Consider the following 17,285-nt stretch of genomic DNA (forward strand, 5'->3'; position numbering starts at 1 on the left):
GCAGTAAATTGCAAAAGTGCTTGTTTTTACATGCACAATCCATCCACAAAGATAGTAATAACCATTTAATTTAGGCGGCGTGTAAATGAGCGCCACTGCTCTGTTGGGGTCCTGAGCGAAGTCCCCCCATGATCAGCCTGTCATAATTATAGACTATCACTGTGAAACCCCTTTAAAAATACAGGGTACACAAGGGCAAGCAGTCACTAGAAAATAGTAACCGGCCTCCTCTATCTGCATGGTGAATACTGGACTGTGTATTTGACACTTACACCAGGGTGCCACTAGATGGCGCATTACGACAGTAAGTTTGGCCCAGCGCGGCCACTGTAGCCGGTTGCTATGGCGACGAGAACTCCAGACGTGTTAATGGAGATGTCACTGCACAGGAACGGAACGAACCCCAGCGAGGAGGAGACCATGTGGAACAGTGAGAGATTGTCCCAGGTGGTCACACTGCTCTCAGTCATTATATAAAACTCATCGAGCATTGAGCAAAGCAACCAATCAGATTGCTACTTTCATATATTAAGCGTAGTTAGGAAGTGAAAGGACCAAGCTGATTGGTTGTTACAGTATTGTATTTTTTTTTCCCTCAATCAACTTTATGTACAGATTATTTTGTATACATAACTGCAATAATTACCATTCTGTTACCCATAGCAACCAACCAGATTGCTGCTTTTATAATTCAGAAGCAGGTGAAAAAATGACAGATGCCGTCTGATTGGTTAGAGTATTGTAGTTTTTCTTTTCAATCAGCTTTATATGTAAACTGTTTATGTTCAGTATAACAAATGGGGGAGCAAAAGGGGACGTTGATTAAATAAAGTGGTCAAATAAAGTCATACATTTTCTAAGTATTAGTTGTGAAATAATTCTGTCATTATTTTTTTATCAAAAAAACACAGTGACAATGGTATGTTTAATACCGCCATATAGAGCATTAATACATATCCACGCACCGTACATACACGCCGTGTACACATATACAGAGCGGGCATACATTTTCACACTAAAACGGGTACACGACAGATCCACGGGGCGTATGTCCGCAGGAAATACGCTAAGAATGCACAGAAAAATCCGCAAGAAAATTCTGCACTAAAAAGTGTGGGTTTAGCTTGGATTTCTCATTTTGGACTTTCCTGTAGAAGCTGAATAAACATTAACCAGTCACTTGGGCGCTGCAGGCGATCAGCGGACACTGATCGACTGCAGTGTTCATGTCTTGTTCAAAGCAGATGAACCCCTTATAGCCTTGTCATTTATATTCTTTTTTTTTTTTCGCAGGTTCCTTTTAGAGTCTTAAAGGCACATGGCGGGGCCGTCACTTCCTGCCATTTCTGTTTTGAGGATACAAAACTTCTGACAAGTTCCCATGATGCAACAGCAAAACTGTGGGTAGGTGACCCCTGGGGGACTGTGCCTGACCTGCAAATTTGGGATCTGTTGTTCTCTGCGGCCACCAGAAGACAGAGCAGCTCCGGACGGCGGCCACCGAGAACAGCTGATCTGTGGGGGTGCCGGGTGTCGGACCCCGACCCATTTTACAAGGATAAAGTAGTGGACAACCTCTTTAAAGGGATTGTCCAGGGATTGTCACATGGTCGCTACTGACCTGTTCGTCATGATCAGGAGCCCCCGTTTATTAGCCAGGGCAGAGAGCTGCTGCCTGTTAATGGTCACCATGTCATATAATAACACTTATAGAGGGAACTGTGATGACGTGAAGGCAGCCATAACACAATGCGATTCTTCCTGACTGAACAGTAATTTTGCTGTTTCTTTTTTTTTTTTTTTTTTTCAGGATTTCTCTACCTGTTCCCCGATCTGTGATTTTAAAGATGAGCACAGCGGTCCTATCTCTGAGTGCAATCCGACAGGTGACAACACCAGGTGACAATTTTCTTATCAACTTCTATTTACTCCGGTTTTGCACGTCCATCATTCACAGCCTGAGTCTCTCCCGACCCGAACTCTGCAGCCTGACACACCGTATGCCTATGAAACTGTAGGGTTAGGCTTAGGAGAACCGTGGCCTTTTTGGACATCGCAGCCCATATTTGGACCGTCAGTTTTTTTCATGTGTATAACCAGACTTAAAAGGTTTGTCTCAATGAGATGATATCTTTTTTTAATGAAGCCATCATGATGATAATATCCGATGGATCGCTGCACAGGAAATTCACACTTACATGGTGGCCGCTCAAATATATAACTGTCCCTGTAATGCATCAATGTGCCGGGTGCCAATATGGCACATCGATGTTGGATCCAAACATGAGTGCAGTTTGCACAAGGGGGATCAATTCTCCCTACGCTTTTTATGGTTAATAAAACTATGTTAATCATTTTCCTGCCCTCTAGGATGGTGACATCATCATATGACAAAACTGTCAAGCTTTGGGATTTGCAGACCGGGAAAATGCTGGTATGTTATGAATACTCTGTAACTACATATATATATATATATATATATATATATATATATATATATATATATATATATATATAAAAAGGGGGGAGAGAGCGAGGGCCCAAAGAAATGATGATCCATCAAAATTGTATATAAAAGTATAAATTTTATTAGAACATTGCAATTTGGGGTGAATATACAGTTATATGAAAACGTTTGGGCACCCCTATTAATCTTAAGCTTAATGTTTTATAAAAATTGGTGTTTTTGCACCAGCTATTTCAGTTTGATATATGTAATAACTGTTGGACACAGTAATGTTTCTGCGTTGAAATGAGATTTGTTGTACTAAAAGAAAATGTGCAATCTGCATTCAAACAAAATTTGACAGGTGCATAAGTATGGGCATCTCACCAGAAAAGTGACATTAATATTTAGTAGATCCTCCTTTTGCAAAAATAACAGCCTCTAGTCGCTTCCTGTAGCTTTTAATGAGTTCCTGGATGAAGGTATTTTTGACCATTCCTCTTTACAAAACAATTCCAGTTCAGTAAAGTTTGATGGTCGCCGAGCATGGACAGCCCTCTTCAAATGATCCCACAGATGTTCAATGATATTCAGGTCTGGGGACTGGGATGGCCATTCCGGAACATTGTAATTGTTCCTCTGCTTGAATGCCTGAGTAGATTTGGAGTGGTGTTTTGGATCATTGTCTTGCTGAAAGATCCATCCCCTGCGTAACTTCAACTTTATCACTGATTCTTGAACATTATTGTCAAGAATCTGCTGATACTGAGTGGAATCCATGCGTCCCTCAACTTTAACAAGATTCCCGGTGCCGGCATTGGCCACACAGCCCCAAAGCATGATGGAACCTCCACCAAATTTTACTGTGGGTAGCAAGTGTTTTTCTTGGAATGCTGTGTTTTTTTGCCGCCATACATAACACCTTTTTGTATGACCAAACAACTCAATCTTGGTTTCATCAGTCCACAGGCCCTTCTTCCAAAAAGAAATTGGCTTCTCCAAATGTGCTTTTGCATACCTCAGCCGACTCTGTTTGTGGCGTGCTTGCAGAAACTGCTTCTTTCGCATCACTCTCCCATACAGCTTATCCTTGTGCAAAGTGCATTGTATAGTTGACCGATGCACAGTGACACCATCTGCAGCAAGTTGATGCTGCAGCTCTCTGGAGGTAGTCTGAGGATTGTCCTTGACTGATCTCGCCATTCTTCTCTGCCTTTCTGATGTTTTTCTTGGCCTGCCACTTCTGGCCTTAACAAGAACTGTCCCTGTGTTCTTCCATTTACTTACTATGTTCCTCACAGTGGAAACTGACAGGTTAAATCTCTGAGACAGCTTTTTGTATCCTTCCCCTGAACAACTATGTTGAATAATCTTTGTTTTCAGATCATTTGACAGTTGTTTTGAGGAGCCCATGATGCCACTCTTCAGAGGAGATTCAAACAGGAGAACAACTTGCAAGTGGCCACTTTAAGTAGCTTTTCTCATGATTGCATACACCTGGCTATGAAGTTCAAAGCTTAATGAGGTTACAAAACCAAAAAAAGTGCTTTAGTAAGTCAGTAAAAAGTAGGTAGGAGTATTTAAAACAAGAAAATGATAAGGGTGCCCATACTTATGCACCTGACAAATTTTGTTTGAATGCAGATTGCACATTTTCTGTTAGTACAATAAACCTCATTTCAAGGCAGAAACATTACTGTGTCCAACAGTTATTACATATATCAAACTGAAATAGCTGTTGCAAAAACACCAATTTTTATAAAACATTAAGCTTAAGATTAATAGGGGTGCCCAAACTTTTTCATATAACTGTACATACATTGAGTTACACTGTGTATTAAAATGGCGCGCACAGTGGAGACAAAAAGTTCCTAAAAAGGTACAGTTACCATAGTATATATAATAATATCAGATATCAGTGACATGGTAACTACCCACACTTATATATCCCGCTCATTAGAACTAGATAGGACATGTGGCTGTACAATGACCAATCTATAACAAGGTAGGTATAGCTATGTAAATCAAAGTTACCTTGAGTAGCTGCCACATGCGCACCAACCCCAACGCGCGTTTCGGCAACAAGCCTTTGTCAAGGGGTATATAGGTAGAGTGTATACGTGCAGTGTTAAAAAGGTATCGTCGACCAATGAGATAGTGCCGACTATAGCACACCCCCACGCCCTCCACATGTGTATATTTGCGGCTGCAGACTCCCAGAGATGCCTTGCGCCAACCGGAAGTGATGTAATCGGTCACCGTAGTAACCAGACATGCATAGTGGTGGCGCCGCCCATATACCCAGGGATGCAATGCGCAGTCCGGAAATGACGCACCCGTTCCCACGGTAACCAGGACGCCCAACAGCGGCGACATCACTGGAGTGACCAGTTGGAGATGTCGCAAGCAGGAGAGCGTACCGGGACCATGGGACACGTGCGTACAGGTAGGCAAAGCATTGTATAGGGGAGGGAAAAAGATTATCCTATTAGAGTAACATTTTAACGCCAGCAATCGTGCATATGAATATATATATGGGAGCAACAGTCGCTGCGTATGCAGTCATGGGCGATAACAAATCCTAATGCATCCTATCAGAGTATACAACTACATAATATATAATCATATAGGGAATTTCCCATATGGTAACAACTCCATATAACCGTGAAAACATGTTAAGTATATCCAAACGTCGAAAAGGAGGAACACTATTTAAGGATGAATATAACATATTATTCCCATATCACATATACATGATGTACATAGTAACAATAGTGCATAAGCACGGATGACATATAGCTGATTGTAGATGTAGGCGATCTTGTTAGCTTAACATCAGAGGGAGGCAGCAACTGAATTCATGCTTGTATGGCCGGGGTATAATATAGACGCGTAGTGAATAAGCCAAACGAGGCAAATGGGCAACGTACCTGATGTAAAAATAAATGGTTAAAATAAATAAAAACAGCAACAGAGAGAATCAATAATATGCATATCGAAGGGGGAAGGGAGAGGAAAGGGAAAAGGGGAAAGGGGGGGGAGGGAAGAGGGGAAGGAGGGGTGGGGGTGGGGAAGAAAATGGTGGCGGTCACAAAAATGGGACGAAACTCAGACTTTCATTGAGACCATTTGGGTGGATAGTATTGAGGGTCCAAATCCACCTGGCCTCCAATTGGGCCAGGCGTTTTGAGATTTGGCCCCCACGGATCCCCATGTCAATGCAATCAATGCCTTTTACTCTCAGTAGGTTACTGTTACACTGGTGGTATTATTTGAAATGACGTGGGATGGTTTTTAAAGTGGACAAATCTGTCTGCTCCAATTTGGACAAATTAATAGATGCAGCACAAATTAATTTGAAGTTGAGCTGTCCTGCTGAGAAATTAATACAATTTGAGACCCAAATGGAAAGCTCAGTTGATAACATGGTCAAAAAAATCCATGAATCACAACGCACCAAGTTTAATCGTGATGTACGCGATTATCAAATGAAAACTGTTTGCCGCTGGCGTCAACCTTCCAATACCTAATCTCGAACATCACGCACTCCATCTGTCACCTCAGCGTCATACCTCAGTGAAACTTCAGATACATCTACTACATCTATGATGACTCGATCTGAGGTTAACAAACAACGTGACTACAATTTCCATCCATATAACAGATATCAATCTACCCTGATAGACAAGAGAAAAAAAGATAACAAGATAATTAACCTCAGTAATCATGTCCTCTCTGCAGAGGACCTATCCTTGCTTACTAAAGGGCTCACTTTTTCTCCCTCCTCTGGTTTTGATCAATTTACTGCTATCATAGACCTGCGTATATTTGCTAGGTCATTAATATTCAAACGCCATTTTCATGATATTAATCTTGACAAATTGTTTCCAACAGAGGAGGAACAACTGGCCCTAAGAACTTTAGAAGATTTGGCCACTGAGCATAATACCTCCGAACACGGTAAGATTCCTCCATCTATCAGACCCCACTCCAAGAAGTTCCCTCCCCTTTCTAATTGCACAAACGTTGACCTGTTTGTGCAAATTGTTACTAATGAATTTCTTAATATACCATGTCAAATTAAAAAGGATAACCTTACCAGGAAGGAACGTATGAGATTGAAACAATTGAGTAACCTGTCTGATGTCGTACTGAAACCGGCAGACAAGGGGGGGAATATCGTTATCTGGCCAAAGAAAATGTATGAGTCCGAGGCATTTCGCCAACTTAATAATTCCACCTGTTATAAAAAACGTACATACAACCCCTTGTCTGCCTTCAATCGACAACTGCAGGTTACTCTCAATAAAGCCTTGAACAATAAGGTGATCACTCAGGACCTTTTTTCAGCACTAATTGTAACTGAACCCACTATACCCACACTATATTTGTTACCCAAACTCCATAAAAATTCATCCATTCCTCCTGGACGGCCCATTATATCGGGGGGGGGGGGGGGACTATTTGGAGATGGTAAATAGATGGATCGATTCTAAATTGCAGCCTTTGGTGGAAACTTTACCCTCTTTCCTAAAAGACACTACTGATCTTCTACGCAAAATGGATGGGGTATACTTGAATTCTGACACTATCCTAGTCACAGCTGACATCGAATCTCTATATACCAACATCAGACATGGGGACGGTTTGTCAGCAACTAGGTATTTCCTTGATGGCTCTGACCTTCCGGTATCTATTAAAGATTTGGTGCTTGAACTGCTAGAGTTCACTTTGACCCATAATTTTTTCACGTTCAAGGGGTCCTTTTTTCTGCAGCTCCAGGGAACAGCCATGGGGGCAGCCTTCGCTCCCTCATACGCCAATCTGTTCCTGGGGCTGTGGGAAAGGGACCTCTTCCTGTCAGATCGGCTGTCATCAATGTGTTCTTTCTTGGATGCGGTACATTGATGACATTCTGATTATCTGGCAGGCCACGGATTTTGAACTGACACGATTCATGGAAGAATTGAATGCCAATGACCGTAATATTTATATTACCTACCAATATAGTGCAGAAAAAGCAGAATTTTTGGATGTCTCTTTTAAAAAAAGATAAGGATGGGCTCATACAGACTAATATCTATAGGAAATAGTGTTGAGCGAGCACTAAAATGCTCGGGTGCTCGAAGCTCGGGCCGAGCTCACTGTGATACTCGGGTGCTCGACCCGAGCAACGAGCCCAATGTTAGTCTATGGGAGACCCGAGCATTTTTGCGGCGGCTCCCCCGGCAGTCTGTAGAAAGCCTAAAAAGTGCCCAAAACGATAGTGACAGTGCTCAAATGACATGGGGACAGCATGGGCATCGCCCCAGGAAGCATTTCTGACCCCCAGGTCACTGCTGTCAACAACGTGGTCAGAGGTATTAAGCCACTTTTACAGGCTCACAATAAAACGTTCAAAAACGAAAGTGAAAGTGCTTTCCTGTGAAATATGTTAACCCCTTAACGACCATGGGTCTTTCTGTTTTTGTGTTTTCCTTTTTTGCTCCCCTTCTTCCCAGAGCCAGAACTTTTTTAATTTTCGTTCAATATGGCCATGTGAGGGCTTATTTTTTGCGGGACGAGTTGTACTTTTAAACACCATCACTGGTTTTACCATATCATGTGCTGGAAAATGGGAAAAAAATTCCAAGTGCAGTGAAACTGCAAAAAAATGCAATTCCACAGTTGTTTTTTGGGTCCTTTTTTTACCACGTTCACAGATTGCTAAAACTGACCTGCCATCATTATTTTCCAGGTCGTTACGAGTTCATAGACACCAAACATGTATAGGTTCTTTTTTATTTAAGTGGTGAAAAAAAAATCCAAAGCTTGCTAAAAAAACAAAAAAAAATGACGCCATTTTCCGAGACCCTTAGCTTCTCCATTTTTCGGGATCTGGGCCAGGTGAGGGCTTATTTTTTGCGTGCCGGGCTGACATTTTTATTGATGCCATTTTGGGGTAGATCCGATGTTTTGATCGCCCGTTATTGCATTTTATTGCAAAGTTGTAGCGACCAAAAAAACTTAATTCTGGCGTTTAAAATTTTTTTCTCGTTACGCCGTTTACTGATTGTATTAATTCTTCTTTTATATTGATAGATCAGGCGATTCTGAACGCGGCGATACCAAATATGTGTATGTGGTTTTTTTTTATATATATATATATATTTTATTTTGAATGGGGCGAAAGGGGGGTGACTTAAACTTTTATATATTTTTTATTTTTTTTATTTTTTTAAAAACTTTTTTTTACACTTTCTGCTTGCTTCTATAGTCTCCAGAGGAGACTAGAAGCAGCAGTTGTCTGATTGCTTCTACTGCATACAAGCGATGAGCAGATCGCTTGTATGCAGGAGAAATGCTCACTTGCTATGAGCGCTGACCATTAGCTGGCGCTCATAGCAATTGAGACATGACAACCACAGGCGTCTGCTGCAGACCCTGAGTTGTCATGCCCACCCATTGGTGACCCGCGATCACGTGACGGGGTCACTGATGGGCGGGGCTTAGGACTCCCGGAAGCGCGAGTTAAATGCCACTGTCATTTAACATATTAACAGCCGCGGGTGGATTACGATTCCAATAATCAGCTGACATGTGCTCGCTTCAGTGCGGGCTCACCGCCGGAGCCCCCGCTGAACCGGCCTTCCCGACCTGGTGCGTACTATTACTGACCAGGTCGGAAAGGGGTTAAGGAACATCCTTTCCAGGGTAAAGACTTGTGTATAAGGTAAAATAAATAACCAAAAACAAAAATACTCCTCCACACCTTGGGCTATGTTCACAAGTAGCATTTTTTATGTGTTTTTGCACGTTTGTATTGCTTTCAACCGTGACAAATGCATTCACCGGGAAATGTCATTTTAAGATTTTACAACCTTATGTGGCCATGTGCTGTGTGACACATGCATACAGTGCTAAAAAGACATGGGAACAGCATGGGGAAGACCCCTGGAAGCATTTCTGACACCCAGGTCACTGCCTAAAAGTGTGCCCATCAGAAGTGATCCTTGCCGCATCAGAAGATGCAGACTTGCAACTATCCCCGTGCAAGTCCTTGTCCCAGGGCAGTGTTCGATTGTACCTCCCCCATAACTTGCAATACAAGCGCAAGTATGCAGCCTGCCACCCACCCACCCCCCAGGCTGCAATACCATACTGCTAGCTTGCTTGCACTTGAAATTGGGCCTTTTAGGCATGTGGAGGTGGAATCTGGCCACCACGTCATGGCTGCGTCGGTAGCCTGGTATTCATACTCAGTCCCCAGCCACCCGGCGGCCGGGTGTCCACGCTTGGTCCCCAGCCGCCAGGGGGCGGCCGGGTGTCCATACTCAGTCCCCAGCCGCCCCGCGGCCGGGTGCCCACACACAGTCCCCAGCCGCGTGGGGGTGGCCGGGTGTCCATAAACAGTCCCCAGCCGCCCCTATTTGTCCCGGTGCGCCTTATACACAAGCGCGCATACCAAAACATTACCTGTGCCCTCCCCAGTGCATTTAGTGGGAAGGACAGCCTAACCACAAACACGTGGACAAGTGAATGTGGCCAGGAATGGTCCATCTCACTGACACCTTCACACTAGGTTAATATTGTGGAAGCCGGGACACAGTTGGACACTGGGATGCAACACGTCCTCCAGACATAGAGGATTGCGGGTCCTGGGTCAATCAGGCTTCAACACAAAGTTCAGAAGGTAGACAGCAGCAGTGGTCAGCCTCCTACACAACGAGTAAATTATTCATGATCATGAGGCCATCCACCTCCTTAGCTTTCTGTTCCTTGGAATGCAAGCGCATGTATGTAGTAGCAGCTAGGCCTGAGGTGGTCAGCGTTTTGGCGCATATTCTACCTCCTTCGAGGATTGCTGGATGTTTTCCTGCTACTATCCCAGTTCTATGACTCCCGTTAAAACAAAGCTTCAGGCGATGAATGATGGATGAGCTGGTGGCAAAGGAGAAAGAGCAGGAGGAACAGGGACCATTCACATCAATATCAGGCCAGCCAACCACACATGTCTTGTAGGATATGTTTCCGTACCAAAAGGAGCGGTTCAGCTACACAGTTATAAGGCATACAGTGAATGCAATGCCTACCAAAAATTTCGAGGCACTCCAATGCCCCTTGGAAGTGACATGGAGGTCAGAGGGCCTTAACTAAACTGTTTTTTCCATTTATAGCAACTGGGTCTCCTGTACACTGTTGGCCTAAGCAGGGAATGGAAGGCTTTCCAAAAATTATTAGGCATTGCAATGCCCCTTGAAACAGACGTGGATTACAGCGTATTAAAAACCTTCTACCCATTATTGGGGAGTGGGTCTCCCTTAGTGTTCGCCTATGCATTGAAAAGCAAAAGCTGACAAAAATTAGGAGGAAATGCAATGCCCGTTGCAAGAGTCGTGGAGGTTAGAGGTAATTAAAAACAACATGTCAATGCCCCTTGGAAGAGCTGTGGAGTTCAGAGTGGTTTAACAAGACGGTTTTAATGCCCCTTAGAAGAGACGTGGAGTTCAGAGTGGTTTAACAAGACAGTTTTAATGCCCCTTGGAAGAGATGTGGAGGTCACAGTAGCTTAACAAGATGGTTTAATGCCCTTAGAAGAGACGTGGAGTTCAGAGTGGTTTAACAAGACAGTTTTAATGCCCCTTGGAAGAGTGGTGGAGGTTACAGTGGAATAAAAAGACAATATCAATGCCCCGTGGAAGAGACGTGGAGGTCACAGTAGCTTAACAAGACGGTTTTAATGCCCCTTGGAAAAGTGGTGGAGGTCGCAGTGGAATAAAAAGACAATATCATTGCCCCTTGGAAGAGTGGTGGAGGTTACAGTGGAATAAAAAGACAATATTAACGACCCTTGGAAGAGACGTGGAGGTCACAGTAGCTTAACAAGACGATTTTAATGCCCCTTACAAGAGCCATGCAGTACAGCATATTAAAAACATTATTCCCATTATTGGAGAGTGGGTCTCCCATAGTCTTTGCCTATGCCTTCCAAGCAAAAGCTGCCAAAAATTAGGAAGGGGGAACTTGCAATGTCCCTTACAAGAGCCATGCAGTACAGCATATTAAAAACATTATTCCCATTATTGGGGAGTGGGTCTCCCATAGTCTTTGCCTATGCCTTCCAAGCAAAAGCTGCCAAAAATTAGGACAGAGGAACTTGCAATGCTGGCAACATGGACCACGGTCACCCTGGTGGTATAGTAGTCGTGGAGGCTGAGGATAAGGAGAAGAGCAAAAAACAGCCGAAATGAGGAAGCGTATACCCAGGTGTGGGTGTGAAGCGATGCATGGGAATACACCTCCCGAAATAACACAGTGGATTTGACTTTATGTTACTCTGCTGTCATTTGGTGGTGATGAGAAGTCTGGCCCAATCCAGCCCTTGTTCATTTTGATAAGGGTCAGCTTGTCAGCATTGTCAGTTGACAGGCGAGTGCGCTTATCAGTTATAATTCCCCCAGCGGCACTAAAAACACACTCCGATAACACGCTAGCGGCAGGGCAGGCCAGGACCTCCAAGGCATACAGAGTGAGTTCATTCCAAGTGTCCAGCTTGGATACCCAATAATTAAAAGGCACAGAGGAATCACGGAGGACGCTGGTACTCCCTCACCATCTTTTGAAACTTTCCACTCCTTGTGAGAGTACCCTGCGCCTCAGGGCCTGTAAGCTGGGCAGGTCTCAGAAAACTGTCCTAGAACATTGACAGTGTTCCCCTGCCTCTGCTGGATTGGAGTTGCGTCTCTCTCGCCTGTATGCCTTAGTTGGGCAGCGAACTGTGACCTCTGCCGCTACCGTGTTCAGATGGGAATTTTTTTAATAGTTCTGCAGCAAGGGCCTTCTGGTACTGCCCCATTTTTGTAGACCTCTCCAACTCAGGAATAAGAGAGTGAAAGTTCTCCTTGTAGAGGGGGTCTAAAAGTGTCATCAACCAGTAATGACTGTCACCCAACATTTTGACAATGCGAGGGTCACGGTTAAGGCAGCGTAACATAAAGTCAGCCATGGGTGCCAGACTGGTAACGGGCAAGACTTCCGTGTCCTCACCAAGATGACGACTGATAGTGTTGAGCGATCACTAAAATGCTCGGGTGCTCGAAGCTCGGGCCAAGCTTACCATGATACTCGGGTGCTCGACCCGAGCAACGAGCCCAATGTTAGTCTATGAGAGACCCGAGCATTTTTGCGGCAGCACCCCCGGCAGTCTGTAGAAAGCCTAAAAAGTGCCCAAAACGATAGTGACAGTGCTCAAAAGACATGGGGGCAGCATGGGGATCGCCCCTGGAAGCATTTCTGACCCCCAGGTCACTGCTGTCAACAACGTGGTCAGAGGTATTAAGCCACTTTTGCGGGCTCACAATAAAACGTTCAAAAACGAAACTGAAACGGTTTTCCTGTGAAATATGTTAAGGAATTTCCTTTCCAGGGTAAAAACTTGTGTATAAGGTAAAATAAATAACCAAAAACAAAAATACTCCTCCACACCTTGGGCTATGTTCACAAGTAGCATTTTTCATGCATTTTTGCACTTTTGTATTGCTTTCAACCGTGACAAATGATTTCACCGGGAAATGTCATTTTAACATTTTACAACCTTATCTGGCCATTTGCTGTGTGACACATGCATACAGTGCTGAAAAGACAAGGGATCAGCACAGGGAAGACCCCTGGAAGCATCTCTGACCCCCAGGTCACTGTCTAAAAGTGTGCCCATCAGAAGTGATCCTTGCCGCATCAGAAGATGCAGACTTGCAACTATCCCCGTGCAAGTCCTTGTCCCAGGGCAGTGTTCAATTGTACCTCCACCCACCCACCCGCAGGCTGCAATACCATACTGCTAGCTTTCACTTGAAATGGGGCCTTTTAGTTTGGAGGAGGCCGAAGCTGGCCACTACCTCATGGCCGCTTCGGCAGCGAGGTATCCATACTCTGTCCCCAGCCGCCCGGCGGCCGGGTGTCCACGCTCGGTCCCCAGCCGCCAGGTGGCAGCCAGGTGTCCATACTCGGTCCCCAGCCGCCCTGATTTCTCCTGTCACCTTCCCCCACACTTTTCTTAGCCTGGCCTGCTTTAGGGCAGCATTGGACGAGCCCACCAGAGAACCAGACTCCTCCGGTGGGCCCTGGCTTCTCCATCAGGGGAGTTGAGAGTGCCTAGGTGAGGAGCATGATGATGATGATAGAAGTTAGCATCTGCTTTGTTTTCTTGGAATGCAAGCGCATGTATGTAGTAGCGGCTAGGCCTGAGGTGGTCCGCGTTTTGGCGCATATCCTACCTCCTCCGAGGATTGCTGGATGTTTTCCTGCTACTATCCCAGTTCTATGACTCCCGTTAAAACAAAGCTTCAGGTGATAAATGATGGATGAGGTGGTGGCAAAGGAGAAAGAGCAGGAGGAACAGGGACCATTCAAATCAATATCAGGCCAGTCAACCAGATATGTCTTGTAGGATATGTTTCTGTAACAAAAGGATCGGTTCGGCTACACAGTTATAGGGCATACTGTAAGTGCAATGCCTACCAAAAATTTCGAGCCACTCCTATGCCCCTTGGAAATGACATGGAGGTCAGAGGGCGTTAACTAAACCTTTTTTTCGATTTAGAGCAACTGGGTCTCCTGTGCACTGTTGGCCTAAGCAGTGAATGGAAGGCTTTCCAAAAATTATGAGGAACTGCAATGCCCCTTACAAGAGCCATGTGTGGCACCCCAGGGGTCTGGTCACCACAGTAATAGAGATATTACGTCGGAGAGCAAGTGGGAGGTTTCCTGGTCAGGATCCCTTAAACATGCAACATCCTCCTGCCCCAGTCCTGGGAGGGGAGAATTCTGTCCTTATAAACTGGATCTGGGGCGGGGTTGAGTGAGTCAGAGAACAGTCAGAGTCAGAGTGAGAGCAAGGGAAAGTAACAGCAAGGAGCTCTGTAGGAGCTAGGAGCTAAAGACCAGGGGCTGGAAGCTGAGCAGAGCTCGCCCTGGCAGAAGACAATAGGAACTGGACACAGGAGTCCGAAGCTGTGAGGACTTATATATCCAGCAGCAGAAACCAGCCGGCAGGGGATTTCAGGTCCTCTGGCCATAGAAGCCCGGAGGCTCAGTCACAAGCAAGGGACCAGCACCGCCGTCGTGGAGCGGAGGCTAACAGAAGGCCCCAAGTCACCAGCCATACGGGTGAGCACTACACGGTACACTCAGGGACGTGGGCTACTTCTACCCGCTTACAGCAAGGTAGCCAGGAAGAGTGCAGACAGACGGGGAGGCCTACAACTCCACCTGGCCAGGGGAACTCCTGCTTGCTCACAGACTGACCAGGCCTCTTATGCTAGCCAGTACTCCCGGGAGGGTCTACCTTATAATCATCAGTAAAGACCCTGAACTGCACTGCAAAGACTCTGAGTCGTTCCTGCTGCGCTCGTGCACCATCACCCCCATCATCCACACTCACTGCCCTGAGGCTATACTCCTCCCGAGGGGAGTTATCCCATTCTATGCTGCGCACACAACACCAGCCTCAGCGGTCTGCCTCGCAGCGGTGGTACTCCCTGACCGCAATCCACGGGTGGCGCAGTCGGACAATTAACCTCAAAACCTAAGAAAGACTGCCATTGGTTTGACCAGCCTGAGCCACGGGACCGGGTCACCGCCACGGAGACTACAGACCCCAGAGACCCGGCACCGGGTATCCCACACACGTGTACACACGGCCCAGGGGGCGCTTCACATGCAGTACAGCATATTACAAACATAAGTCCCATTATTGGGGAGTGGGTGTCCCATAGTATTTGCTTATGCCTTGCAAGCAAAAGCTGCCAAAAATTAGGACGGAGCAACTTGCAATGCCCCTTACAAGAGCCATGCAGTACAGCATATTACAAACATAAGTCCCATTATTGGGGAGTGGGTCTCCCATAGTATTTGCTTATGCTTTCCCAGCAAAAGCTGCCAAAAATTAGGACGGAGCAACTTGCAATGACCCTTACAAGAGCCATGCAGTACAGCATATTACAAACATAAGTCCCATTATTGGGGAGTGGGTGTCCCATAGTATTTGCTTATGCCTTCCAAGCAAAAGCTGCCAAAAATTAGGACGGAGCAACTTGCAATGCCCCTTACAAGAGTCATGCAGTACAGCATATTAAAAACATAAGTCCCATTATTGGGGAGTGGGTCTCCCATAGTATTTGCTTATGCTTTCCCAGCAAAAGCTGCCAAAAATTAGGACGGAGCAACTTGCAATGCCCCTTACAAGAGCCATGCAGTACAGCATATTACAAACATAAGTCCCATTATTGGGGAGTGGGTCTCCCATAGTATTTGCTTATGCTTTCCCAGCAAAAGCTGCCAAAAATTAGGACGGAGCAACTTGCAATGCCCCTTACAAGAGCCATGCAGTACAGCATATTACAAACATAAGTCCCATTATTGGGGAGTGGGTGTCCCATAGTATTTGCTCATGCCTTGCAAGCAAAAGCTGCTAAAAATTAGGACGGAGCAACTTGCAATGCCCCTTACAAGAGCCATGCAGTACAGCATATTACAAACATAAGTCCCATTATTGGGGAGTGGGTCTCCCATAGTATTTGCTTATGCCTTGCAAGCAAAAGCTGCCAAAAATTAGGACGAAGCAACTTGCAATGCCCCTTACAAGAGTCATGCAGTACAGCATATTACAAACATAAGTCCCATTATTGGGGAGTGGGTGTCCCATGGTATTTGCTTATGCTTTCCAAGCAAAAGCTGCCAAAGATTAGGACGGAGGAACTTGCAATGCTGGCACCTTGGTGGTATAGTGGTGGTGGAGGCTGAGGATAAGGAGAAGAAGATTAAACAGCCGAAACGAGGAAGCGTATACCCATGTGTGGGTATGAAGCGGTGCATGTGAATACACCTCCCGAAATAACACAGTGGATTTGACTTTATGTTACTCTGCTGTCATTTGGTGGTGATGAGAAGTCTGGCCCAATCCAGCCCTTGTTAATTTTGATAAGGGTCAGCTTGTCAGCATGGTCAGTTGACAGGCGAGTGCGCTTATCAGTTATAATTCCCCCAGCGGCACTAAAAACACGCTCCGATAACACGCTAGCGGCAGGGCAGGCCAGGACCTCCAAGGCGTACAGAGCGAGTTCATTCCAAGTGTCCAGCTTGGATACCCAATAATTAAAAGGCACAGAGGAATCACGGAGGATGCTGGTACGATCGGCAAGGTACTCCATCACCATCTTTTGAAACTTTCCACTCCTTGTGAGAGTACCCCGCGCCTCAGGGCCTGTAAGCTGGGCGGGTGTCAGAAAACTGTCCCAGAACGTTGACAGTGTTCCCCTGCCTCTGCTGGATTGGAGTTGCATCTCTCTCGCCTGTACGCCTTGGTTGGGCAACGAACTGTGAACTCTGCCGCTAGCGTGTTCAGATGGGAATTTTTTTAAGAGTTCTGCAGCAAGGGCCTTCTGGTATTGCCCCATTTTTGTAGACCTCTCCACCTCAGGAATAAGAGAGTGAAAGTTCTCCTTGTAGCGGGGGTCTACAAGTGTCACCAACCAGTAATGACTGTCACCCAACATTTTGACAATGCGAGGGTCACGGTTAAGGCAGCGTAACATAAAGTCAGCCATGCATGCCAGACTGGTAACGGGCAAGATTTCCGTGTCCTCACCGAGATGACGACTGACCATGCTCTCCTCCTCCTCTTCCTCCTCCCCCCTGTCCTCAGGCCACCCACGCTGAACCGACGGTATGACACTTGTACAGGTACTACCGTCTACAACGCATGATAGCAGCTCCTGTTCTTCCTCCTCCTCCTCCTCTCCCTCATTGTCCCCCAATGCACGTTGGGATGAGATGAGGCTGGGCTGTGTGTAATCGCCCGCTA

The 17,285-nt window shown here is 45.6% G+C and overlaps 1 protein-coding gene across 1 annotated transcript in view; it reads left to right on the forward strand.

Annotated features, from left to right (window-relative positions):
* The first annotated feature begins 322 nt into the window (after window positions 1–322).
* The window catches only part of WDR88 (WD repeat domain 88), a 31,704-nt gene continuing 14,741 nt past the window's right edge, over window positions 323–17,285 (forward strand). Inside the window, exons 1-4 of the mRNA XM_073659939.1 lie at window positions 323–447; window positions 1,294–1,404; window positions 1,811–1,899; window positions 2,371–2,434. Of these exons, the coding sequence (XP_073516040.1) occupies window positions 343–447; window positions 1,294–1,404; window positions 1,811–1,899; window positions 2,371–2,434 (369 nt within the window). The 5' untranslated portion in view covers window positions 323–342. The remainder of the gene's footprint in view (window positions 448–1,293; window positions 1,405–1,810; window positions 1,900–2,370; window positions 2,435–17,285) is intronic.

Source organism: Phyllobates terribilis, unplaced genomic scaffold (genome assembly GCF_046119375.1).
Source record: "Phyllobates terribilis strain yellow unplaced genomic scaffold, ASM4611937v1 Scaffold_14__1_contigs__length_39327217, whole genome shotgun sequence".
In the NCBI taxonomy this organism is placed as follows: Eukaryota; Metazoa; Chordata; class Amphibia; order Anura; family Dendrobatidae; genus Phyllobates; species Phyllobates terribilis.